Source organism: Lacerta agilis, chromosome 9, assembly GCF_009819535.1.
Source record: "Lacerta agilis isolate rLacAgi1 chromosome 9, rLacAgi1.pri, whole genome shotgun sequence".
Classification (NCBI taxonomy): domain Eukaryota; kingdom Metazoa; phylum Chordata; class Lepidosauria; order Squamata; family Lacertidae; genus Lacerta; species Lacerta agilis.
In genome coordinates, this window is record NC_046320.1 from 46323007 (window position 1) to 46350029 (window position 27023).

A 27023-nucleotide genomic window follows, 5' to 3' on the forward strand; every position below is an offset into this window, starting at 1 on the left:
TATAATTTATATAATCATTTTCAATTTTTTCCAAAATATATTTCTTTTGTTTCTAACTGTTTGCAATTACACTAGTTTTGAAGCATTGAAACCTTAGAACTAAATGTTTAGCCTCATTTGAGCTTCAGAAATAAGAACACTTCTCATGATTACAACAAACACACTTAAGAGTCACTTAGAAGGTAACTTGATAGTTGTGTGGTGGTTTTATCTTGTTACACAATATTCAGTTAAATGAGAAGCTGAGGTGAGGCTTCTATGTTGATCTTTACTAATGCGTATAATACTACGATACCAATTACAAAACCAATTCCTTCTAAAATATCAAGTCAAAATTATCTTATATCAGCAACCAAGGATTAACACAACTAATTCTAATGTCATTTTAAAAATACAGTCAACAAAAACATGCTGGGGGTCCGCAAGTTAACCACCCCTCACAAATGCCCCTCTTTAGTGTTGGGTATTTATCCCCAATTAAAATTGTGCATTAAAATTTGCAGGGTACTTGAGGATGCACAGTGGTCCTTTGTATGAAGAGTTTTGGACCCAATTTTGTATACACTACATAGTACATTTTTCAAAATATTTTTTCAAAATATGCCTACATAAAGTGTAAACACTTACTCATCATTTTGAAGGCCAACGTATCTTGGACTTGGAACAAGCATAACCCTCACATTTTCCAGTTTCCCTTTCACAATGTGCATAAATTGATCAAGGTGACTTGAAGGTGGTTTTGTGGTATATGTTAAGAAAGCATCATCAAAGTTAATGCAGATGGTTTGAGGCTGATAATGATTCCCAAAGGCTAAACGGCCCTTAAATGAGTAAGACAATTAAAGGTTAGCTTTTAATTCATCGTCATAAAAGTCATCCTTCTCAATTATTTCTTTATTATTTGTATTCTCTCCAGTTAGGACTATAATCAGTCCTGAGCAGCCCATTAGTGTTACATACTTATGACCAGAATAATTGGGCTTTATTGCTTAATGAAAGGTTATTACACTTGAAAATAGCAAGGTTTTTGTACTGAAAAAACAACATTTAGAACAAGAAGCTTAGACTCAAGGAAACAGCCAGCATGATTTTCAATCCAGGTCAATTCAATGATTGGCATGTGCAATTTGGATATTCGAGAATAAAATACATCTCAGTTATTGGGCTACCACTGCAACCAGGGCTATTCTCTTTGCAACATATTGATCCTAATTTCCACAAGACAATCATAACTTCTCCAAGTCATCCAATAGCAATCCCTCACGAAACTCTTATAATGTCCTTCCAGAAACTATGGTATAAATAAATTTCTGAAAGACTTATTCAGAACCCCAAGGAAGTCATGTGACAAACTTCTTATGTTGCCTAAATTATTATTTTTTATTATATAAAAGTAAAATATTATAAATGGCTACTAAAGTAGGTCATTGAACTGCAGAGAATAAAAAACAGGTAATTTGTAAACACAACAGGATATATTTCACTTACTGTGCTGACATTGACTTTGATCACAGGAATAAGAGATCTCCATGATGATGAAGGGTCATGTGATTCACTTTTTACTTTAACACTGAGGATGGAAACATACTTAGATTTATATAATTAACACATTCAAAAAAAATTTCACTGATACCCCAAACATACACAGAAGTCCAACAAAAAAAAAGAAATGGAATCAAATTCCTGATACTCTAAAGCATATTGAAACTGACTATAGAAAACACAAGAGTTTTACTAAGTACATTAAAAAGCCAAGTGCACACAACATACCAACCTATCAACTATTTTATTTATTTATTTATTTATAATGGGGAGTCTCACAGCTTCACAAGATATAATACAAGGAAGGCGTTTTTGCTGCTTCGCATTATACAGTAACATTTCCTTTCTCCAATTTTTACTTAAGTAAAAAAGACTTTATAGCAGTCATCTATTGCACAAAAGTGACTGATTTGGGTAATTCTCTTAGGCCATTAAACCCCTGGATATGCTCTCTGCTGAAGTTAATTACAATTACTTTAAAGAGAAACACAAAACAGAACAGATGCGAGTAATTCCTTCGACCTTTAAAAGAAACTGCAACTACAATACGCAAGACCATTACCAGCATTCTAAAATTCATTTTCTATTTTATGTCCCCATTTATTTACTTATAAAATTGTTGTCATCCTACACCTTCCATACCAATAGGACCCTCAGGGCAGCTAGCAATTGATAATAACAATAAAAGCATGGACAATTTAATACACAAAAAGCTGGCAAAACAATACAGACAAAAAAGTAGCAAAGACCTGAGACAAAGAACAAAACAAAAAATTGAAACATATTGTCTAAACAAGAGTACCTTAATCTGATAACTAAATGTACCCAAGATAGTATCTATCCAGTTCTCATGAAATAAATGATTACACAGACTGGGCACCACTGTCACTTATTCCCACATTAAATGGGGCAATGGATACACACATGCATAAACACAGTGTCCCCTCCACAGGTAGAGATTTAGATCATGTCAAAACAAAACAAAAACATATTTTTTTATTTAAAAAGGGAATAATAAGGTTAACAAATACTGCTACTCTGACTTCAATAGTGGCACCGTTCAGTTCTGACAGAGGTGCATATAGTAAAAGTGCATGTCCCAACTATATTGAACAAGCAATGCTCTGTGCTATATTCCACATTCCAGAGGGTTAGATTTTCCAGTATCAATCGCCTAAAAGCCTGAAGAGTTTATGTAGCTGAGTGGCCTTAAAAAATAGAGCAGTTTATGTTCAATAATACTCTAAGTAAGAAGAAGGTGCTACTTTATGGTCTTCAAGGAAGAGGCTAGCAAATCAACTGAACAAAAACGCAAAATGAAATAACTCAATCTGACACAACATTCAAATAGATACTCAAGTGAATAAATAGCTGTACCTTTCCAGATTTGTGTGTGTTCGTTCTCTCCCATTTTCTCGTGCCTTCTCTTCCTCTTTCTTAGGAGGAATTATGGTTGGATCCAAACCAAATAATTCCTGAAGTTGCCCATAAAGGTCAGAACGGTTATACACATGAAATTCAAAATCATTCACCATGATATACAATCTTGTTTCTGCCTTTGGGTCTGCAAAGTGCAACAAAACGGGGGGGGGGGCTTTTCATGAGACAGCCTCAGAAAATGAACACACTTGTTTTGTAAAAACAGTAGTACACACACACAAAAATATGTATAGTAACAAATTTATAGACTAATGAAGTAACAGAAGTATACAAATGCCCAAAGCTTTAAAAGTGAACTTTTGGGAGAATTATCAGCCAGTATGAATGACTAACAAACTGAAGTTGAGGCCTGTAGATAACTACTCACCGTATCACCTGTGGCTACCCCATATTACATCCTAGCACTGAAGTAAGGAAGAATTACATAGATTGTCTTATGTCTACATGAGCAGGTAGGCTATTTTTAAAATAAATAGTTCAATTATAAAAAAACCCACACTGTGACAGCGACTGGGAATTTCCATAGCAATAGACAGAAAAAGCTGAAGCGTATTACAAATAGGTAAGGAAGCAACGAAGAACCTGGTAAGATCTTAAAGATTTACTTCATAATAATAACTTTTTGTTCTCGTATCCTCAGTCAGCCTGTTTCTACTGTCATGTTTACTCATTATATGTACAGCTTATACTGCCACCCAATAGCATTGGGTTATCATATAAGACAAAAAGCAAGCTTTGTGTTTAAGTCCCAGCCCAGTAGCCACAGCATGTGAGTGCATGTAATTCCATTCAGGCAACTGAGCTGACAAAGGTGGGGCCTCCTTTATGCCCAGCATAGTAACAAAGCAGGCTACCAGAGGACGCAAGTCTAATGCTTCACACTCAACACAGAAATGCATAAGAGTTTTATCCCTCCTCTGCCAATCTATAACAGGGTAGAAACTTTTCCCCCACTGATGGGTCGTGACTGCACCATTTTGTGGTTCTGCTTCTTTTCCTCTTCTTTTTAGATGTAGCTGCCATTATGCCATACCCTCACTGCCATGGTCTCAGAGTAGCCATTTGTTTTATGCCACACCCCCACAGCACCCATTTCATAACTAGCATCCACAACACTTTCTCAAAATTCCAAATGTGCCAACTGGCCCCAAAAGATTGGCAACACTGGCTTATTATAAGGCTGACATAGAAACCGTTTAAAACTGCCAAACAACACAATTAATGTCATAAATTCAAAAGACAACATTCAAAACTATAAATGATCATATGAATCTGAATACCACTTGCTGGGGTTCACAAGCAGAAGATTGCTACTGCCCTGGTGTCAAGACAGACATCTGGGTGGCCTTATAAAAACAGAATGTTGGACTACATAGCTTTTGGTCTGATGCAAGAGGGTTCTTCATATGTTCTTCTATATAATAATGTAGCACATTAATGATATATCACATCTACATTTTCAAAAGCTATGACCTAGTTGAAACAATGTGGTTATAATTAACTAGTTTTCCTTTCTTTCTTTAAGACAGCCCTATTACTTATTTACTCAAGAGACATGAACTCCTTTGATAATCCAGTAAACTGGGTCTCTTAAAGTAGATTATTATCTTGCCAACTACTTCTCTCTGGACTTACCTACAGAGACAAAAGTGAAAACCTACTTTGAGCCCACAATGGCCCGTACAGATAGCAAAATACAAATTACTAATTTTGAATGCTTTCTTTATATTTCAATGCAATGCAGCAAAGTTATTGCCACAAGCAATAAAGGACAGTGTTATCATTTTAATTTTTTAGTATGTTTTCAACTTCAAAGCTGTGGTATAGGAAATAAACAAATCCAGTTCCGGCGGCGACGCCATCGCCGGGTGGTCGAAGGCTGCTTCGGGTCCGAAGCGCCTTGTCCATCCCGGGGGTTAGGAGCCGCGCTACCGCAGCGCGCGGCTCCGGTTGGGGTGCGGGAAGAGCGTCCCGCACCCTGGGCTCCCCGGCTGCGCCCGCGGAGGCTCCGAACCCTTCCCCTGCCCCCCTGTAAAGGGGGAGTGGGGGTGAAGGGACAACGGAGCCGGGCTTACGGGGATATGCCCCAACCGGGATGCAAATGCGGCGGCAAAGCCCGCGGTGAGCGTCTAAGTTCTACCTGTGAAGAATGGAGCTAAAGGAACCCGGTGGTCGTGAGTAAATAATCTTGGCAGAAATCGTGTTTTTGGAACGAACCGGGGGGAAGGAGAAAGGCAGCCTGCCTCCCTCCCTTCGAGCCTAAGAAATTAACCAATTTGAGGGATTGCTGCCACAGAACTGGTTATAAAGTATTTAAAATCGATACATGAGACTGGCAAACTTTTTTCTTGGGAAGCTAACTAGCGGAAAATATCTCTATTTAAAGTTGCGGTGTTTGCGCTCCAGCTTAGGAAAATGGCGACGAACAAAGAGACAGGAGAAGAAATATGATACCCACTTCCTCCTCCTCTGCCAGTATGCTGGGTTTCGTCCTTGAACTGGTATTGAACTCTGGACTAACAGATGAACAAAGGCTCACTGCCTTGAAGGTGGAACTACTTTACAGAAAAGTTAAAGTCTTGTGTGGGGGTCTGAAATGGAACCAACTGCCCACAGAGGAGGCTAACAAAACTTTTGACACTTTGGAAGAAAATCTTGTCAAAGAGCTGAGAGGATGGATGGAAAGATGGAAAGAAATGAGTGAGCTACTTCGGAGAAGAAATTCGCTTGTTGGGGGTGGCAGCCCCAAGGCGATGTCAAGATTTGCTATATCCAGTCCCCGAGGTGTGAGCTCGGGGGCCAGGGACAGAGAATTAAGGTATTTACAAGAAGAAAAGGAATGTTACAAAGAACCGGAGAAGCTGAGAGAGGGAGAGTTGGACACCTCGGAGCTCGTGGCAAGGAGAGCTTTGGACTATGCCTGGATCTGTGGACGTTTGGAGAGGGAAGATGCATGGAAGTTCAGTGCTGATGCCATCAGGAGAAGAAGAATGGACAGAGGGGGTGTGGGGTGATGTATTAAGTAAAATCTAAAAGTAATCTGTTATGGTACTTTGAAATTGGAGGGTGAACACTGTCAACAATAGTTTGTTTTATTATCTGTTTGAACATGAAAAGAGATATTTTAAGTCTTTATGTTATTAGCAGCAGTTCAAAGGACAGAAGAGATAGATTTGATGAGGATGATCTGTGAGGATCTATGAGGATGTAGTATAAATAAAGTCGATTTAAGTGGTTTAAGTTTATAGATTAAGACGATTAAGATTAAGATGAAGATTAAGATGAATGTTTTTCTTTATATATATAATTAAGTTTAATTTTTTAAATGAAGAGGTTAAAAAGTAGATTATGGATATAAACTCGAAGGTGAAAAGGCAGGGGAAGTCAACTGTCAAGATTGGAAAATGAATTTTTTTTTTTTTTTTGGAGATGTCTAATTAAGAAGGAAAATCATGGCAATTTTTGTATTAGATGTGTAATTGTATTTGTTTATAAATGTAGGTGTGGTTAAGGTTGTATGTGGTTATAAGTAAAAATGTCAATAAATTCTTATAAAAAAAAAAGGAAATAAACAAATCCAATTAGTCATGAAAAGTTTGTGAAATCAATTAAAGAAGATCTGTGATACAGTATCTTTTCTGATTTCAGATTAGAGATTCACATGCCACTGTCATTTAAAACATAATACTTGGTGAAGATAACAGCCTGTTAACAGTTTGTTAACTGTCCTGGCAAACATCACTGTACCCATACCGGTACAAATCCCCATGCTAGGAGTTTCCTATCAAAGCATATTAGATACTATTAGCACCATCACTTAAGTCACCCAAGCAAACCAAGTTAAATGTGTATTAGATTAAGTTCAGGCTTAATTTATATCCCATTTTAAGGGAATAAGACAAACTGTCCTGGCCCTCACTGCCTGATGAATAATTCTAACTCCACTTATTTCAATCAGTCCACGCTGAGCATGACTTAAATAAATCCATTATGGCTATTTATATGTTTGAACAAAAAACAGCGTATAACTGCCCCAAACCCAAAACATAATACAATTGTCCATAAATTAATCCTTAGCCGCATACTCACTGTTTTCTTCTAGCACAACTGTTATTTTGAGTCAGAGCTTAATACCATTAGCCTGAATATAAGCCTCACTTTTCCCCCAAATTCCGACCGTGAAAAGTTAAAGTGCAGCTTATATTCATGACCTTATGGCAGTGTTCCCGAACCTTGGGCCTCCAGCTGTTTTTGGCCTACAACTCCCATCATCCCTGACCACTGGCCTTGCTAGCTAGGGATGATAGGAGCTGTAGTCCAAAAACAGCTGGAGGCCCAAGGTTGGGGAACACTGCCTTACGGTATGCAGCCAGAAGTGTGGGGCAAACAGTGCCAGGAGTGCGGCAAAGCGGCGCCTGCCCCTCTCATAGTCCCCCATCCTCTCCCCCAAGGCCAGGAAGGGAGTGAGGAAGGGGAAAGGCCGCCAACAATGCAGCGCAGCTCTCCCCACCCCTTCCCGCCCACTATGCAGCCAGGAGCAGCGAGGAATGGAGTGGCTTCTATTTGGGTATTTTTTTCTCTCCCCCCTCCCTCCAATTTTAAAGGTGCGGCTTATATTCAGGTGCGGCTTATATTCAGGCCAATAAGGTATAGTAGTTGCAACTATCTTTTAACATTGTCTTTACCAAAATACTTTACAACCTGGCTAACCAAGCTCCCTGTAATTGTGTATTAATTCCTCTTGCACAATATATCCCATTTAACTAGGACATCAGTGCCACTACTGCAGCTTCTTAACAAGCTATCAACTGTGAGATAACCACAATGGCCAGTGGTACAAGAAGGTCATTGAAGCTTTTCCACAATACCCATCCTTTCTCCACCTCTCAAACTCTTTAATATTGTTGATTTTGGTCCATTCAATACAAGCAACTGAATATGTATGCCTACAAGCACCATCCATCACACAGTCTGTCATAACCAGTTACATGTAAACAGACTTGTCAGCCAGAGAGATTGCTCTGGCAGTATTGGATATGAGAACTTTGCATAAATTGTCCTTGTTTATACAGTCTGCCTTTGCCTTCCGGTCAACATCCAGGTCATTCTCACTAAGAAACAGTACCCAATTTCGATTAACAATAGATGTTGTACTTATGACTGATATGATTGGTAACTTTTAGTTTGGGGCATTCTAACAGGTGAGGCTGATAGAGAGGGATGGCACTGTGTACCCAGCCTGCTAGCATGAGTGTCATTGCTGCGTACAGGGATGGATTAAGATAGGCTGGCAGCAAGGTCAGGGTGATGTGAGCACACCAGTGGAAGCCCTATATTGCCTCACTTCTGCCCTGCACTGATACATGCAGTGCCTCTCCTCAATGGCTGCTCCTGCAATTTAATAAATTAACCCAGTGTTGACAAGGCTACTGAATACGTTGCTTAATCCTCTTCCCTTCTCATCCATTTTCTCTTTTTGTGCCCCATCTTTTAGATTGCAAGCCTGAGTGTAGAGACTTCTTTATTACTGATCTTCTGCAAGCCTCTCTCAGAGCCTTTCCAGCTGAAGTGTGTGATAAAATGCTTTAAGTATTTTAAAAAAGACATTAAGTGGCCACAGAGTGTACTGGTTGATTTTACTATCAGCAATTTTCTTTAATATGTTGTAATTCTGCTACAGTTCTTCTAGCTTTGACAGCTTTAGAAGTGAGTAAGATAAATCCATTAAGGATAGGTCTATCAATGCCTATGTAGCTATTTGAAGACCTGTGAACCCCCTGCTTCCAAATACACTATACCAGATGCTAGAAACAAATGGGGGGGGGAGCAGCTGCTTTCATGACCTATTTGAAAGGTTCCCAGAGGTATTCAACTAGCTACTTTTAGAAAGGTAAATCAGATGCAACTTTGGCCCAACCAGCAAATCTCCTCTTACGTTATTCTACTTTCTTTTTAATTTGAGACATGACTGGTGCATTTGCTTGCTTAAAACCTGTTAGATAACCATGTTGCAATCCTTGCAAGTTAGGATAGCTCAATTGAACTGAAACTCATGTAACCATAGAGATGCAGGTAGAATTTTATTAACATATGGGCCACAGGGGAATAATTAAAATGCAAGACCTGAGAAGCACTAAAAGAAAATATTAATTCAGCCCAGCTTTAACATGGAAATACTGCATCTGATGAGAGTAAGCTACTAAATTAAGAAGATATACACCATTTAACCTTTAAAAGCTATTTAGGTTTTTTACTTTTGCCTTACTGAATATTTATAAGAATAATTTGTTTTTGTAACATACAAACACTATTTATTCAACCCATGCAGAATTGCTCCTTCAACAGAAAATCCCGTAACATGTCTCTTTTTGGGGTGAAAACTTACCATGTTGCTTCTGCTTTGGATTGTACATCTTCCACCAACGAAATATAATAAAGCCATCTTGGATTCTGAAAATATTTTTACACAATTAGAAATAATCAGTACTCTTGTTATAGATAACAAATTTGAAATGAAATGAAATTTATTACTGTCCCAGACCAGCTTTGGCGAATTTAAAAACTATTTCAAACAATGCAAAAACTAACAAACTGCCATTTTTAGGTTTTATAAATGTATTTATAGTTCCTCTTTCAGAACCTTAAAAAGCACCATAAACCACCTGACTCACTGTCACTCAACACTAATTGCCATTAATCCTCTATGCTCCGGACCAAAGATGAAAGTGAACGTTACTAGCATGGGGAGCTCACTATCTTAAACAAAAGAAAGAGAAAGACCATTTAAGAAGTCCTCATATTTTTACAGAAATGGCTAACTTTACCCTGTGTTCATGCTTTTTCTACCATTACTGATGTCAAAATGGAATGCATCATCTAAAGCATATTAGAGCCTATCATTATTATGAGGATGAAGAAACATTTTAAAACAACCACTATTTTGAAACAAATGGTAAGCAAGGTTAAGTACCTAATAGACATATCTTCTGTAATGTAATATATTTCACGAACCATGACTTTTCCAGACAGGACAGAGAATGAGAAGGAACCTATATTAAAAGTAAGATTTCTGGTAAGTCAATCAACATTATTAGCACAAATTTTTGTTACTTTAGCTAGATGAAAAGTGCAATATTATACTCCATCGGCAAGGGGCTACATTTGCCAAATTCAAGATATACTGTAGAACTTCTCAGATATGTCAATGGAATGGCAAAAATTTAAAGCATCGCAGCAGGAATGGCTGGTGAGAAGCACGTATCAAATAACCCTTTGATTAACAGCCATGATCCCATCAAAAGTGCAATTTTATGCCAGCCGCAGACCTAGCTAAAGAAAGTTCCCTGCCATTTACTTTAATGGGTGGAAAATAAAAATATAGAGAAGAGGTGCCTTGTGTCAACTGCCCTACCCATGTCACCACAAACAAAAACACAGGATGCTGTAACCTCTTACCCTATCACAGCACACCATCGTTACTACAGAAAACTAGGAAAATTGTCCGTGCTCTCTGCAGACGTCCTGCTGTGAGAATTATGTAGGTGCTGTACTGTGTGGCCTCTATCCCTCCCTTTGTGTACTGTGCTTGTGAGGAGCATAAATGACTTGAATCCTTGCCTGTAGGGATGCCTGGCCTCTCATGGTAATAGGGTCGTTGCTGACATTACTGAAGCAGAAGAAGTGGGTGTTATGGCATCATCCTGTATTGCGATGCAGGAAGTGTGTTGGTGCATATCCTTGCAGTCATGAGTTCACTGGCTTCCTCCATGACTTCTGCATGTTAGCCACATGTAAGCATAACTACCAATGCAGTTTCTAACTGGTTGCCACTCACAGGCGTTCATATGTAATTTTTATATTTCCTAGTTGCGTGCTTTCGCTTCTCCTCCTATCTGGACACACATAGGATACTGTGGTCATGCTGCCATTGTAGTAGCCACCGATCTCCCACCTAAAGTAATTTGGGTATAGGATTGCTCTGCCTATCACACGGATGTCAGTGGGACAGCTAAGCATGTACTTAGATCTCTCTCTTATTGAAAGCAACAAAACTTAAAGTATATTATGTATTTCCAAGAACACTTACCAATATGGATGTAGCCATTTTTATGTAATCTATTAAGAACCAATGTCAAAATAAGGCCAATGTTCCGGGAATTGTAATAGGTTAGATAAATAATCCAGCCACAGGACAAAATTGTAGCTGCAAAAGAAATGATCATACGTTCTAGAAAAGTGCAAATGCATTCTTATGAAAGATAGAACAATTGTATTGAAAAACACACACACAAACCCAGCTGTAGCATTTGAAACTATTCAATATGGGCCAGAGAGGGCTAAACTGCTGTTTGGGAGCCCTGGGCACCTCTGCTTTGAGTCCACTTATCACACAATATTAAACCATTTTTTAGCACTGAAAGTATGAACCTTGGCTTCTTCTTGTTCCCACTTCTCTTCTCCTTAGCCAAGTTACAGGGAGAGTGGAAACATTTACTTCCATTTTCAACTTACCGGACTTTGTTATGTCCAAGCCAGAAACTATGGTTAGTGCGAAATATGGCTTACTGAAACAAACCACAATAATTAATAATAGTCTGAAGTTGGTTTGTTTTAATATACTATATTTAACACTAATATAATTTGTCCAGATTCAGACACAATGACAAATACAGTTCGAACTGGAAGCAAATGCTTTCTATCTCCTCATATTACACCGGAAGTGAGGGGAGGCATGCTTCTGCACATAACACTAAACTATGGTGCACTATTACATGTGAACAGTCATTATTTGGCCTTAGTCAAACCACTATTATTCAACCCCTCTTTCCTATATATAAAATGGAACAGCAGTGGGGTTGAATACAATAAAACAGTAAAGCACTTTGCAAATAAGAACTGATGTATAATAATAATAATGATAATAATAATGATAATAATAATAATAATAATAATAGCAGTTACAACGATATCAGCTTTGTCTCAGATATTGTTGCAGCATTGTATTCCAAATCACAAACTGCTCCTCTGAGGCACTGACAATGCTGCAAATTATGCATGTTGGCTCTCAGCAAAGGGACAGAACTTCTCAGGCAAATAAGCTCCACTGATTTAGCCTCAGCAGCCCCCACAAAAACGGCAAACTGGGAAGAGACCACTGTTCAGTAGTTTAAAAAGCCATGTTTTGCTCCAACTTTTCCAATTAACCAGTATAAAATGTTTGTTTTGGATATATGTATTTAAGATGGGATATCTCACAACATTCAAAAGTACATGAAATATTCAACAAAACAACTGTTACATACCAACAAGAAGCCAAACAACATTGGAGTCATGTTCAGTAAGGAAATTTTCCAACTGGGTGATACTGGGAACAATGTTACTTTCGTTTCTTGGATCCATTGCTAGAATGTTGCAATAGGGTCGAGATGACTAAAGAGAAATAAAATGATTACTTTTCAAAGCTATGAAGTAGCTTCATTCCTTATTACAAAGCATCTGCACATGTTTTACTTTGGATATCTCTAATGAGTTTCAAACAGTTTTAAACTTTATGTGCTATCTGATCCTATGATTGCCTACTCTATAGCAAGTCCCACTGTGTTCAATTATTCCCATATAAATGTGCACAGAATTGTGGGAGTAAACACATGTTAAAATCATGATAGCATTAGCAAGTTCTAAGACACTGTCAAGAAAAAAGAGGAAGGTAATGTTTTCAAGATCTGAAGTGCTTGCACTGTTATCACTTGCAAGAGTTCTTTGGTCAAGTTCTCTGCGTGACACAGTTCATCGGCTTGGAATTTTGTTGCCTTTCCCATGCTAAAAAGACTTCCTTTCTCAGTGATGTTTACATTTTTTTCTCTCCTGAAGATAATATTTTATGTCCTAACAACCAATGTTTCTCAAAAGCACCTTTATACACATTCTACACTGAGACGGCATTCTAAACCTTTTATACAATCTTTTGACCTCATTACAATAATTAGGTGTGATTAGCAGGAAGTAGTACAGTTAAACCCATTTTGTACATAGAGCTGGAATCCCAGCCAATGTTAGTTCCAGCATATTTTTGCTTTAGCTCAACTTCACAGTAATGAAAACAAAAACATTAGCTAAGCTTTTTTTCTACTGTTCTATTTGGACTCCTGCTTGTATCACAAAGTGCAGTATTTCTTGAAATTAAAGGGTGAGCATACCTTTCATTTTTCTACTCATTCTGACATATTTCTGAGAGCATAAAGTCACAAACAGCCTACCAAATACTTTTCTTTAATAGCAAACAATACATGAGGGCAAGTCTCAAGGAAAAAGTGTTCTTCTGACCAAGGAAGAACTTCAAAATAAGTTACCAAAATTCCAGAGGAGTAGCCTTATTTGTCTGTTGCAAGAACCTGATGCACCTTAAAGACTAACAGATATGTTCTGGTATAATTATTATGGGTTAGAACCCACTTCATACCACCATCCCTCACCCCTCACCCCACCCTGTGCTAGTAGACTTCCAATCTACTCAGCTTCACTTTCTTTCCATTTATTTCTATTACCTTCTTTCACACACTATTAGACCAACTTTCTACTTCTTTTTCTGTTACACGTTGTTATCCATATTATTTGGTATTTCAATATTTATAATGGAACTTGTGTGAATTGAGTGCGGGTATGTATGAATATTTTTAAGGATTGTATGAATGTATGTTTGTTTGTATATCTGTAATATGTATGTATAAATGTATTAATGTTGAATTATCTCAATAAAATTTATTTAATACTTAAATTTTAAAATTAAGAAAGAAAGAACCCACTTCATAAAATTCCCTGGATTTTAGTTAGCCCTACGTAGCTGTCTCTCTTAAGTCTGCTCCAAGCTGGATCAGGAGTGTGCTCTGTGGGAGTGGTGTTGGGAACTTTAAGCCTTTGTTCCCGGAACAGTTTCATTTAGCATCAGAACCCAAATCCCTTTCATTTGCTTTTCATAATAGGAAGAAAGCTCTAAAAAGCTTGGGTGCCAGATCACTGACTTTGGGAAATGTAAAGCAAAGTTTAGGGTTCTGTGGGGCACTTTCTGAAAGGGAACCTTTTTGAACAATGGTAAGCTTCCAAGCATACATAACCACTATATTCATCGCTATGGTTTTCAGTCTTTTGCAGTTGGGCTTATTGGGTGGGATTCAATCACAGACAAGCAAATTCAGGTTGTGGTTGTTCAGTCATCCAGTCATGTCCGACTCTTCGTGACCCCATGAACCAGAGCACGCCAGGCACGCCTATCTTTCACTGCCTCCCGCAGTTTGGCCAAACTCATGCTAGTCGTTTCAAGAACACTGTCCAACCATCTCATCCTCTGTCGGCCCCTTCTCCTTGTGCCCTCCATCTTTCCCAACATCAGGGTCTTTTCCAGGGAGTCTTCTCTTCTCATGAGGTGGCCAAAGTACTGGAGCCTCAACTTCAGGTTCTGCCCTTCCAGTGAGCACTCAGGGCTTAAGGATGGATAAGTTTGATCTTTTTGCAGTCCATGGGACTCTCAAGAGTCTCCTCCAGCACCATAATTCAAAAGCATCAATTCTTTTGATCAGTCTTCTTTATGCTCCAGCTCTCACTTCCATACATTACTACTGGGAAATCCATAGCTTTAACTATACGGACCTTTGTCGGCAAGATGCTGTCTCTGCTTTTTAAGATGCTGTCTAGGTTTGTCATTGCTTTCCTTCCAAGAAGCAGGTTACACAATTATAAATGATTGGGAGATATTGTGCAACAAACCAGCTTCTTCAAAAGACTGGACTTTTGGTGATAAGGAAAGTGATAGGGAAATGCACTGGAAAGTGTGTGGTAACACTTCTTTGACTCACCATCATCTAACCTCTGCATAAAGAATAATGTGAGCTAATTAAATAACCAATGTCTAAGCTCAATAAACAGGTCATTCCTATAAGACTATAGGGAAAAAGCTCTCTAACTGTGAAAAGGTTGAGAGAATAGACTCAGCAGTTATGTAGACTGCAGACAGCCGCTGAAGGAAATGTTTTTAAAATTCTAGCATCTATGCAATTTATGTGTTTAGATGATAAGACAAACCCACTTCTTTAAAATGTCATGAAGCTCTAAGTGTACTCAAATATATTTTCAGTCTTTTTATGATTAATACCAACTATAGTTAAGTTTTCTGTGTTTGCAGTCTGTTCTTTGAGCACTTCCCCAAGTTTATTAATGTTATTCTCTCACAAAACTCAATGGTATTCTAACAACACTTCATACTACTTGACATTTACATGTTTTTGTTTGCTTCCTTTTTCCATCATGAAAAATATAAACAGAGAGAAGAACTCTGTTTGTTTAGCTGTGGAAGGGTCAGTAGAGGAAGCAGCGTTAGTTATCTTGGCAAAGGTATTGCCTCAAAGGCCAAGTTGTAGGACATTTTAGAACAGAAAAATATTTACTGCCACATTACATAACAATGTAATTTAAAATACTTTTCTTACCAGCTGCAGTCGTAATATTAGAACTGAAAAACAGAACTTGTTGTAATTTCAAATGATATCTGGAAGTGGGTGAATGGATTCTCTTAGGTGTTGTACCCACAGCTAATATCAAATGTAATGTTAAACTGGACTATACTGGAAGATGAGTAAGGCAAAAATCACATTCATCATCACTGCAGCACCTGCAAGCCCACAAAAAAGCTCATACCATCAGTTCCAGAACAGACACCCACTGACCAGCTTTTTCATTTTCCTATCTTTTCTATCTTTCCCCCCACTACACACAAAAAAAAATTGCAAAAGGCCTTGAGAGCCTTGGTAAAAATTAATACAATAAATTAAGTGAAAACTCCCCTCCATAATCCACGAACTTGCCATTTTAATATTTTGCTCAAGGGAACATGTTTTTTAAAGGGGGCACTCATCACAGTAACCATTATAAAGACAAGAACACAATATTAGAGTTCCCCAACCACACCAAAGACAGACAGATGCTTTATCTCTCAAACAGGAGATAGAGAGATCAAAAGCAAGAACAACATTGACATCAAGATTCCAGAAAAGCCAAAAGACAGTTGTCTGACTGATCCCCAGAACTGATAGTCAACACTAAGAATTATGCATGCATGCAATTACAAGAAAGCAGATTTATGATGTGCATTCAAGAAGCACCATTCTATGCATATTTGCTCATAACAAAGTTCCCACTTAGTTCAATAATACTTTGTTTTGTATAAACAATAATTAAGATTGCAGCCTTGATGTGGGTTTGTTGCCTATTAACCTTATGGAACCAAGAGAACTTGCGTATGCTGTGCCAAAGATTACAAGTGGATGGATAGCTGGTGACTTTATTAAACCAAAACATTCACTAGATAAGACAGGTGAGGCATTCATATCTCATCTGTCATATACTTTGCTCATATACTTTGTTGAAAACATTGAAAGAATTAAGAAATGTTGGCCTCACAAAATAAACTTATTGGTGCTGTGCTAAATAGCAAACGTAACAGGAAACTGCTGTTCATATTAGTCTCTTTGAAAGTAAACTCCATCAAAATCAAAAGAAAATTACTTCCAGATATGTCTGTATAGGATTGCAGCCTTACTGAAGCATTTAAGTCTTTATAAATCTTTATGGGCTGATATGCTAACTCAAAGCTCATCATTAGTAACTTCCATGGGAATAAAACATTTGCTGAACAGTTTCAGTTCTTAGAAGCCTATGCCACTATATTGTTAAACAACTTAGAGATGACTTTATGTTTACTACCTGAACTGGCTGCCAGACTTTAAAATATGCTCAAGATATATTTAACACTGCATTCTGCTCATGTTACCCTGCCCTTTTAAACAATACTGCAAGAAAGACTATTATTAGTCTTCTTTCCCTGCCCGTGCACAAATTGTTACAACATTAGCGCCACTATAAACATCTTCCAAACATAGTTCATTGCTCAGTGCCAACTAGTTCGTTCAGTGACTGCCATCTGAAGCTCCAAATGATGGAGCTAAACTTAAAATCAACATGTTTTCTATTAAAACTATGTAAGTGAATCCTTAAGTAATCAGAGGGTTTTCCCAACATGAGACACTGCATGAGTACATCCTAATCCTTAACAATAGCTTAGAATTGTGAACAACTAAAAGTTAGTTTTCTTTCTTTTAGTTAAAAACAAACCAGCCCAGATCATCTCCATCAGATTTCACTGACTGTCAGCTTTATTATGACATTGTGCTTCACTTTTCAAACTGTATGTTAGCGTGTCACAAGAGGGGCTGAAGTGTGCCTACCAGTGCAATCTTATGGCAATGGTACACAGAATTAAATCCCTTTACATGCAATGGGGTTTACTCTAAAGTAAATGTACACAGGATTTCGGCTGTGATCATCAATACTGCAACCACAGACACATATTAGAGAATAAACCTCACTTAACATCAAAGAACTAAGAAAACATGGTGCATGGCTCCCTCCTTGCTGCATTGAGCACTGTGTTCTTTTCAGAGTGGGAAGACCTTATGCAACACTGATTTTCCTTTTCTATTAACATAAGGTAAAGGACCCCTAGACGGTTAAGTCCAGTCAAAGGCAGCTATGGGGTGTGACACTCATCTCACTTCATGCCGAGGGAGCCAGCATTTGTCCACAGACAGCTTTCTGGGTCATGTGGCCTGCATGACTAAACCACTACTGGCACAAAGAGGACTGCGACGAGTGCCAGAGCTCACAGAAACACCGTTTACCTTCCCTCTGCAGAGGTACCTATTTATCTACTGGCACTGATCTGCTTTTGCACTGCTAGGTTGGCAGAAGCTGGGACTGAGCAACGAGAGCTCACCCTGTCACGCAGATTTGGACTGCTGACCCCAGCAAGAGGCTCAGTGGTTTAGACCACAGCACCACCCATGTCCTTTTCTATTAACATATGAGAGTCACTAGATCCCAAGAAGAGCCTGCTGGATCATGCTAAAAATCCATCTAGTTTAATGTCCTATTCTCACACTAGTCAGCCTAGACTCACAACTGTCCATGGAGGCACAGGACAATTTTGTGTCCAGGGTAGCTGTTTACCAGCTCCATGTTGGCTGAGACCCTACCTGCCCACCAACTGTCTCGCCAGAGTGGTACATGCTGTGGTTATCTCCCGCTTGGACTACTGCAATGTGCGCTGCATGGAGCTACCTTGGAAGGTGACTTGGATACCACAACTAATCCATAATACAGCTGCCAGATTGGTGACTGGGAGAGGCCGCTGGGGCAATATTACCACTAGTCCTGAAAGATCTACATTGGCTCCCAGTATGTTTCTGAGTAAGGAAATCAGCCCTGAGTGCTCACTAGAAGGACAGATCCTGAAGCTGAGGCTCCAACACTTTGGCCACCTCATGAGAAGAGAAGACTCCCTGGAAAAGACCCTGATGTTGGGAAAGATTGAGGGAACAAGGAGAAGGGGATGACAGAGGACGAGATGGTTGGACAGTGTTCTCGAAGCTACCATGAGTTTGACCGAACTGCGGGAAAGCAGAGCAATATGTTTGGCACCAGCTTGGGCTGCAGGAGTTGCCAGAAAGAAGTGTACAAAGTGCTATACAACCATCCTAAGGACTCCCCTCCTGGCTTGTGTAGGGTTTACTCCTTGGATTTTTCTTCTCCCGAATATATCCTGCAAGGCAGCAGAGGTTTAGGAACAGAGTTTTCCATCACTTAGGTGGGCTAACTTCCCAGGTTGGCAAGACCCATCTGCCCCTCACTTCCCACTACAGCACATGAAGAAACTGCCTTCTAGACTACAGGACCCACTATTGGTCTCATCCACTTAATCTGCCAGAGGCTATCTTCACATACAGGGAAGTCCCTAATTCCCTGAGGGTTTGAGACACATCAGCCACACTCACAACTTTAGCCAGCCAGCTGAAGCAGTGTATTATTTTTAATTATAATAATAATAATATTATTATTTATATCCCACTCATTTGGCTGTGTTTCCCCAGCCTCTGGGCATTAAAACACCACACATTAAAAACTTCCTGACACAAAACTGCCTTCAGATGTCTTCTAAAAGTTGTGTAGTTCTTTATCTCCTTGACATCTGAAGGAAGGGTGTTCCAGAAGGAGGTCACCACTACTGAGAAGGCCCTCTGCCTGGTTCCCTGTAACTTCGCTTCTCGCAGTAAGGGAACCAGCACAAGACCCTTGGAGGACCTCAGTGTCCGGGCTGAGGGATGGGGATGGAGATACTCCTATACTGGGCCAAGGCCGTTTAGGGCTTTAAAGGTCATTAGCAACACTCTGAATTTTGCTCAGGAACATACTAGGTTTACCAAGGTGTGGCTGCTGTCACACGTTTAGTATGAAACATTTACCCAATTTTAATAAAGAATTTCTTTCATGAAATCACTTTTACCTTCAATACAACTTTTAATTTGATTGAGGGCCATGCAGCTACATTAAATGCATTTTGTGACACTTGAGAATAAACATACAGTCATACCTTGTGTTGCATTTGCTGTGGGTTGCGAACGGCGCGGGTTACGAATGCGGCAAACCCGGAAGTGTTTACTTCTGGGTTTTGTCGTGCACACACGTGCAGAAGCGCTCTGCGCGTTCTGCGCAAAATCGCCGCTCAGGTTGCGGACTTTTCAGGGTGCAAATGGCACCCCGGAACAGATCGTGTCCGCAACCTGAGGTACCACTGTACTGTACTTTAAGTAAACACCATTGCTCGGTCCCTGCTCCTGCCGACCTAGCAGCTCAAAAGCACATAAAAGTACAAGTAGATAAATAGGTACCACTCCGCCGGGAAGGTAAATGGAGTTTCCGTGCGCTGCTCTGGTTCACCAGAAGCAGCTTAGTCATGCTGGCCACATGACCCGGAAGCTGTACGCCGGCTCCCTCGGCCAATAAAGCGAGATGAGCACCACAAACCCAGAGTCATCCGCGACTGGACCTAATGGTCAGGGGTCCCTTTACCTTTACTTTAAGTAAAAATGTAGGTAGGTAACTAGAATATAGGCAGAGAAGTAGGGGCACTAACTGAAGGCGGGAACGTTTAAACTACATCATAGTAGATTAAGCTGCATCTTGTATACACTCTTGCACACTGAGAGTCAACGATTCTCAGATTATAAGCAAAGTACTTTTACTTTTGTTTTACTGTAAGCACAACTTTGACCCTGAGAGTAATTAACAACTCACAACTATTTCATACTTAAAGAGATCAAACCCCATTTCAGAACCAGTGTGCCTTCATACTACAGATACCTCCTTAAGTATGGTTTAAATTGCTCTGCTCTATTAACAATCGGGGTGTTTATCAGAGGGCTGGAAGAAAGGAGTATATTTTAGACCTTAATAATACAGGTTGGAACTGCTACCTTCTTTTTGACGGCTTCAGGTTATATTATATGTGCTGTTATAAAGCTACAACCCTATTGAACAGGCCGTGATTTACTTCAGAGTCAATAGACACAGAACTCCGCTGCTGGGGGCGCCGTTCCAAACACGCGCAATGGGGGAGTCTCAAACCTCCACGTGCAAACAAACCTGCGAGAAGCGTTGCGTCTGAATGAAGCTCAAGCCGTTATTCGGGGCCAAGTCCCTGCGAACCCGAAAGTTACGGGCAGGGTGCTTCGAGGCCGGCGAACAGGGAACCGGGGAGGGGAGGGGAGGGCTGCACAGCCCGGCGAAGGGAAGCGAAAAGGCGAAGAGCCTAACGGAGCCCCTTCCCCCGGTTGCTGACAGAAACGCACGGCGACCCCGAGGCGCCGCCTCCGCCGGAGCCTACCCGTTGCTCCACGCAGAGACTCGCCTGCCAGGGAAGGCCTGGCTGGAGCCCCTCCGTCAGCGCCCCTCTTCCTCCCCGGCGCCCCACCGTCGGGCCCACAGCTACCTGCTGTGCGGGGGGAGCCGACCCGCGGCTCGAGGGCGCGGCAGCCCTTTCTCTGCACTTACCCCATGGTCCGGGTACCACCTACATCCAAAAACCCCTTCGCCGCTCCTGCTCGAAGAACCCGGAAACCGGCGCCGCCTCCACCTCCGCCGCAAAACACCGGTGGGCTCCACCCAAGCCCTTCCCTCAGGGCCGATCCTGCCAATCATGGGGCGCAGGCTGTGCCCGCCGACCAATAGAAGCGGCCCGCAGCCGGAAGAAGGGGGTTGGCAAAAATGAGGCAGCTAGCCAATGAGGAACGCGGAAGCCTTGAAGCGCGGGGGTGAGGGGCGGAGGCCCTGGTTGCGGAGCTAGGGAGCGAAGCGCGCATATAAAGGTAAAGGGAGAGGGAGAGTTAGACCTGCGCTCGCCGCTCGGCTTCGGGGTACGCTTGGGATATTTTCACGCTGCGCTTTCGCCGCCGTCACTAGAGCACAAGGCAATTTGGGGGTTGGGTGGAGGTTATTTGGGGCTGCCCAAGAAGAAGCCTTGCTAATTAATAAGAAAAGCGAGGGGAAAGCAGTTTTGCAAGGGATCCAGAACTCTTAATCACTGCTCGGCATCCAGCCTGACAAAGAGAGCGGGATGACTCAAAAGCTCGCTCGCTATTTTGTGACATTTTGGTCGGCCCAAATACGGTAAAGGTATTGCCTGGCTGTGGATGCAACAGTTGAATCAACACTCTATGTATAAACAACCAATAAGACTCTCACTAAACTCTTATTTTAAGAAAGAAAAGGATGTGCACGCTGGCTGGGGAGGTTCAAAACTGATTTTGCAGAGGTAGGGCGGGGAGGGCGTGATCAACCCTTTTTCTACTGGCCATTTTCACTATCAAAACTGCTGCACCTCCACGTGCTGCTTTCTCACCTATGGGAGTCACAGACCCTCCAAGTGTCCCTATTTTCCCGGGACATCCCTGACTTTGAGAAGTCGTCCCAGTTTCTGATATGATGTCCCGTTTCCCCCTAGGACGTCCCTATTTTCATTGGAGAAATGTTGGAGGTTATGGAGTTATCCAACCCTCAAGCCACCCGAAGGCAATCCTATATAGGGAAGTTTTTTTAAAAAAATGGTTAATGTTTTATTATGTTTTTATATATGCTGGAAGCTTCCCAGAGTGGCAGGGGCAACCTAATTAGATGTGGGGGGTATAAATAGTAAAATTATTATTATGGAATGGGACACCCCTATTTCCATCGAATAAATGTTGGAGGGTATGGGAGTCTCCCTGTTTTCCTCTCACATGTGAAAGCAGATAGGTTATTTTAATAAGGATTTAATAATGGTCCACAATACCCTCCTCCTCAAAAGCCACCGCCAGGGTCAACCACTACAGGCTCCCAGGACGCTGGGTTATGCTGCAAGTTCATTCAGTATTCTATTTGCCTCAAGACAACCTATAACTTAGGCTGTGTACACACATAGCCTTTGAAACACACAGGAGTCATTTCTTCCACAATGCCCTTTTGTACATAGGTAAAAGTACCCCTGGCCATTAGGTCCAGTCGCAGACAACTCTGGGGTTGCGGTGCTCATCTCGCTTTATTGGCCCAGGGAGCCAGCGTACAGCTTCCGGGTCATGTGGCCAGCATGACTAAGCTGCTTTTGGCGAACCAGAGCAGCGCACGGAAACACCGTTTACCTTCCTGCCGGAGCGGTACCTATTTATCTACTTGCACTTCGTGCTTTCGAACTGCTAGGTTGGCAGGAGCAGGGACCGAGCAACGGGAGCTCACCCCATCGCGGGGATTTGAACCGCCGACCTTCTGATCAGCAAGCTCTGTGGTTTAACCCACAGAGCCACCCACATCCACCTTTTGTACATAGCAGTTTGCAATTGTACACACCTTATTGTGGCAGCTACTATCTGTACACATAGATGGGTGTGTTTTCAGCTTAGTGCACACTGGTGTTATCCACTCCTCTACCCTCAAGTACAGTTTCCATAGTGTGTGTGTGTGTGTTTTGCATTTTTTTGAGAGACAGGTGCTGGAAACTGCTGTGTTGATTTACAGATACACAGAGGATATATATATTGGTATACAGAGGCTGCTGTGTTGCTGTACTGCTTCCTATTTCATTCATAGACAAGTTAAATATAGCCCTGCAATATCAATAGGCCTGCCACAAAAGGAGTTGACCTGAGAAAGCACTCTCTGCATAAACGTTCATTCTGGGCACCAAAAGGATTGTAACTGTTCTGGTGGAATGCACTTTAGATGGACAAATAATATGACACAGGGACAACATGGGGATGACATCACCGGAAAGATGCCTGCATCTTGCACTGCAATGTACATTATCTCGCAGAATGTACATACGCTTCATGGCAGTGGACTAATAGTGCAGGGCTGCCATAAGACAGACACAACCTAACCCATACAGTAATATGGAAGTAATAACAATAGGCTGCATTTGCATTTTCAGCAGAACGTGTATTTACATGTTCTAAAACTAAGGAGAGTGCCTATTTTTTAAAAAAGACAAAAGAAGACCTGCAGTTAGCAAGAATCCTGTCTTTGTTTCTGCCTCTCATTTGTGGGGTTTCACCTACCGCCCATGGCAATCACATGAAAATCCTAGATTCCCATGTTGTTTCTTATAGGTAGTTCTCGCTTTTGCTGAGGGGGGAGGGGTGGTCACCAAAAGGAACCATGAACTCCAAAGATAGGAATTGTATGGCTGTTTTAAAAGTACACACCAAAGAGCATAAATCTGTACCGGTACAATAGGGGAAATCGGGCGTTGCGCGGAGGCACATTAGGCCCTGCTTGAGCATAATATTTGGATAAAGGCAAAAGAAAACAATGCACAAAGGGCATGCCTCCTCTGCCTATCTTGAATGGGTTAGTGCTGGGACAGTGATTCAGTTCATGTTTGACTTGCACCAAGTAGGAGTATGTGTAAATAAACCAGGCAAAATGGAACAAAAGAACTGTAGAGGCAGGCAGCAGCAGACACTGTAGCTTCAGGGAAGCAGTAATGGCTATGAGAACACGCAGGCAGAACAATGCAAAAGGCTGCAAGGGACCTGTAAAACATTAAAGTGGAGCTTGCTTCCAAATACACCTTTAGCATCATTTATAACCGGTTCCTAGAATGTTGCTTGGAAGTATGTGGCAGTGGCAGTGATTGAATTACTTACTTTTTGGAGAGTATTGTTTCACCCTCTCCACTTCCCCAACCAATAGAAGTTCCTTTGCAGCTTTTTTTGTGGGGTTGTGATGATTTTGTAATATCTGTTTATTTACACGTATACAGGTTGAGGAGGGTGAGGAAGCCAGCACATAAGCTGTGTTATTCTAATTCCACTATTAAACCCTCAGAGCACAAGAACGTAAGAAAAGCCCTGCTGGATCACACAAAAGACCCACCTAGTCCATCATCCTGTTCTTACAATGCCTATGGGAAGCCCCAGAGTGGCTGGGGAGACCCGGCCAGATGGGCGGGGTATAAATAATAAATTATTATTATTATATTATGCGAAGAGGACCAGAGTGCAACAGTGATCTCCCCACCTGTTATTCCTGGAAACTGGTATTCAGAGACATACTGCCTCCATAACCATTGATAGCTTTATCCTCTGTGAAGTTGTCTAATCTTCTTTTAAAACCATCCAGTTTGGTAGCCATCACTACATCTTGTGGGAGCAAATTTCATAGTTGTGTGCAAAAGTGGTTTTTTTTTTTTGCCTGACCTTAATCTTCCAGCATTTAGCTTTATTAGGTGGCCCCAGGATCTAATATTATGGGATATGGTTCTCTCTATCCCTTCTCTAAACTATGCATCTCCAAACTATGCATCTTATTCAACTCTATTGTGGTCCCCCGTCCCCGCTTACTTCCCTTTTCTCTAAACACCGCAGATGCAGTGCTTTTTTTCAAGGGGGATTCAGGGGCACACAGTTCCCGCACCTCTTTTTTTTTGTTAAAAAGTGTAGCACTCACTGTATTAACTTTGTGGTGAGCACCAGCACCTATTTTTCTAGGAAAAAAGCCCTGCCCAGATGTAACCCGGGGGCATAGCAAGGGGGGGCGTAGGGGGTGGTCCACCCCATATTCCATAATGGAGGGGGTGACAAATTATCAAGGAACAATTACTGCCCTACTAGGGCGGTTCATAAAAAAACTTTTGCCTGTTCCAAAGGTCTTATCTTACCATACTATGGATTATATAGCTATATATGAAATTTCATGCATATCGGTTAATATCTTGACCCTCCTCCACCAAAATAGCTGTTTACTTGGCTGTTTTCCTATGTCATGAAGGCTGAAATTTCAGTTCAGTGGAGCACTTACTGTTCCCAACCCTAACCCTCTGGAAAGCCATCTAATTAGACTTTAATTTGATTTTGAGATGTTTTTAGGAGGTAATTTAATTATTGTTTGATTTTATACCAATGTTATGTATCTGATGTTAGCTACCCTGAGCCCGACTTTGGCCGGGGAGGGCGGGATATAAATAAATTTATTTTTATTATTATTACTTTTTATTATTCCTTTGTAAGAAAATATGAAATAATGTAAAACCATTTTTGCAGGGGGGGGGAATCAATGGGGGGGGCGACAAGAAATTTTCCGCACTGGGTACCACCTGACCTTCCTACGCTTCTGATGTAACCATTTGCAAAATTTGCAAGATCTTTGCAGTTCTTGCCCTATTTCAAGCCATTCCTCTGGCTGCATGCAAATAGACTTTCCTCACTTGTCTAGAACCAAATGATGAAAACATTCCAGAATGTAAACACAATCTTGGTAGTCAAGATAACCGGGGACTATTTGTTATTTGCTGCAAGATTGAGCTCACATATATTTATCCGCTTGCTTTGCTATATGCTTATTGGTTTGCTTTGATGCTATGCTCTTCTGTTGACTTGGGATGCGTATTGGCTTAAGGAGGGGAGTTATCAGTGCAACTTGGAGGCCTGCCACCTATGTCTTCATAGACAGGTAGGCTATTGGCTAGCTGACATATGAAGTTTTCTGTATAACATGCAGACAGTCATGACAAATGCTTTCTGGTTTGGTCATCTGTCCCAAGCTGCAGTAGCAAAGCTCTGCAGGCATTGTCGATTTTCACTTTCTTGATCACCTCGCTTGTCCTGGTGTATCCCAGTCCTAGCTACACTACTTGCCGGGGTCCTCTTCTTCTGTTTCCTCCTCCCTGGTGTCCTGCCAGTTCATGACGTAATTCAGTGACACCTGGAGACCCATAATTTTCCCATTCCTTATTTGGGATAGACAATTTGGGGTAGGGGGTTGAAGGAGATGAGTACATATCTGCAGCCACTGGCAGAATATCAAAACTGCTTCTGTAAAGATCTCCAGGGATACATACAAGAAAAATAGGATTGTCCCCGGTTAATGTGATTAGTTAGGGGGAGAAATTTGTTTCAGTTCACAATTAAAGGCAAACCTACCTAATCTGCACTTTCTGAAACAAGATGTAAACGGAAACACAGTCATTCTTCAAAATTTGTGCTTCTGTGAATTTTGCAATTCAGTTTTTCAGCCAAGTAATGTGTACAAAAGTGCATATATTAGGGTTGAACATGTATTAACAATGCATGTATTTTTGACAATGACATGCAGAAAAATGTTATATTTGGGAAAGTGTTTGGAAAAATGCATCTCATAGGCTAAGCGGGGTTTATATTTAATCCCCTTATCTCTCATTCTGTTTCCCAACTTTTTCTCTAATGGTTGCTCTTTCTGGTTTTATTATTTTCACAGTAACAAAAAGCTACTGGATTTCCTCTCAAGACTTCCTCTCGTATCTGGAGATTGGCCAAAAACATCTTTCAGGCCTATATAATATATTTATAGAAATGACCTTTGATCTTGGCTAAGTAAACAAATAAATCTTCTGAATGTGGGTCTGTTAATTTATACAAGAGCCAAGCAAGAGATGGGGAATCGGCTAAACATTAGCACCCATCCATTAGAATATAAAGTGTTGAATGTTTTCCTCTTGCTAAAGAAATACCTGGCTTCATACACTCAGTCCTTGAAATAAAATACAGGACATGCAATGTAATAAACAAGACTTCTGAAACTGACTGTAATGGGATGTGAATCAGCCACGGGTGACTTGACATCAGTCTAAATTTTAAAGGACTTTTAAGTAA

At 40.8% G+C, this 27023-nt stretch overlaps 1 protein-coding gene across 12 annotated transcripts in view; it reads right to left on the reverse strand.

The window, feature by feature from the left end:
- KIAA1109 (KIAA1109 ortholog) overlaps positions 1-21043 on the reverse strand; it is a 108231-nt gene extending 87188 nt beyond the window's left edge. For 11 of the 12 annotated variants that reach the window (XM_033159746.1, XM_033159742.1, XM_033159752.1 and 8 more), the window contains exons 1-8: positions 20917-21025; positions 12285-12411; positions 11069-11185; positions 9953-10031; positions 9368-9432; positions 2920-3106; positions 1489-1570; positions 628-821 (exon numbers count right to left, since the gene is read on the reverse strand). In XM_033159746.1, coding sequence (XP_033015637.1) covers positions 628-821; positions 1489-1570; positions 2920-3106; positions 9368-9432; positions 9953-10031; positions 11069-11185; positions 12285-12381 — 821 coding nt within the window. In that variant the 5' untranslated portion in view covers positions 12382-12411; positions 20917-21025. Of the gene's footprint in view, positions 1-627; positions 822-1488; positions 1571-2919; positions 3107-9367; positions 9433-9952; positions 10032-11068; positions 11186-12284; positions 12412-20916 lie in introns of all 12 variants that reach the window. The other variant, XM_033159753.1, reaches the window with a different exon arrangement.
- Between the last annotated feature and the right edge of the window lie 5980 nt (positions 21044-27023).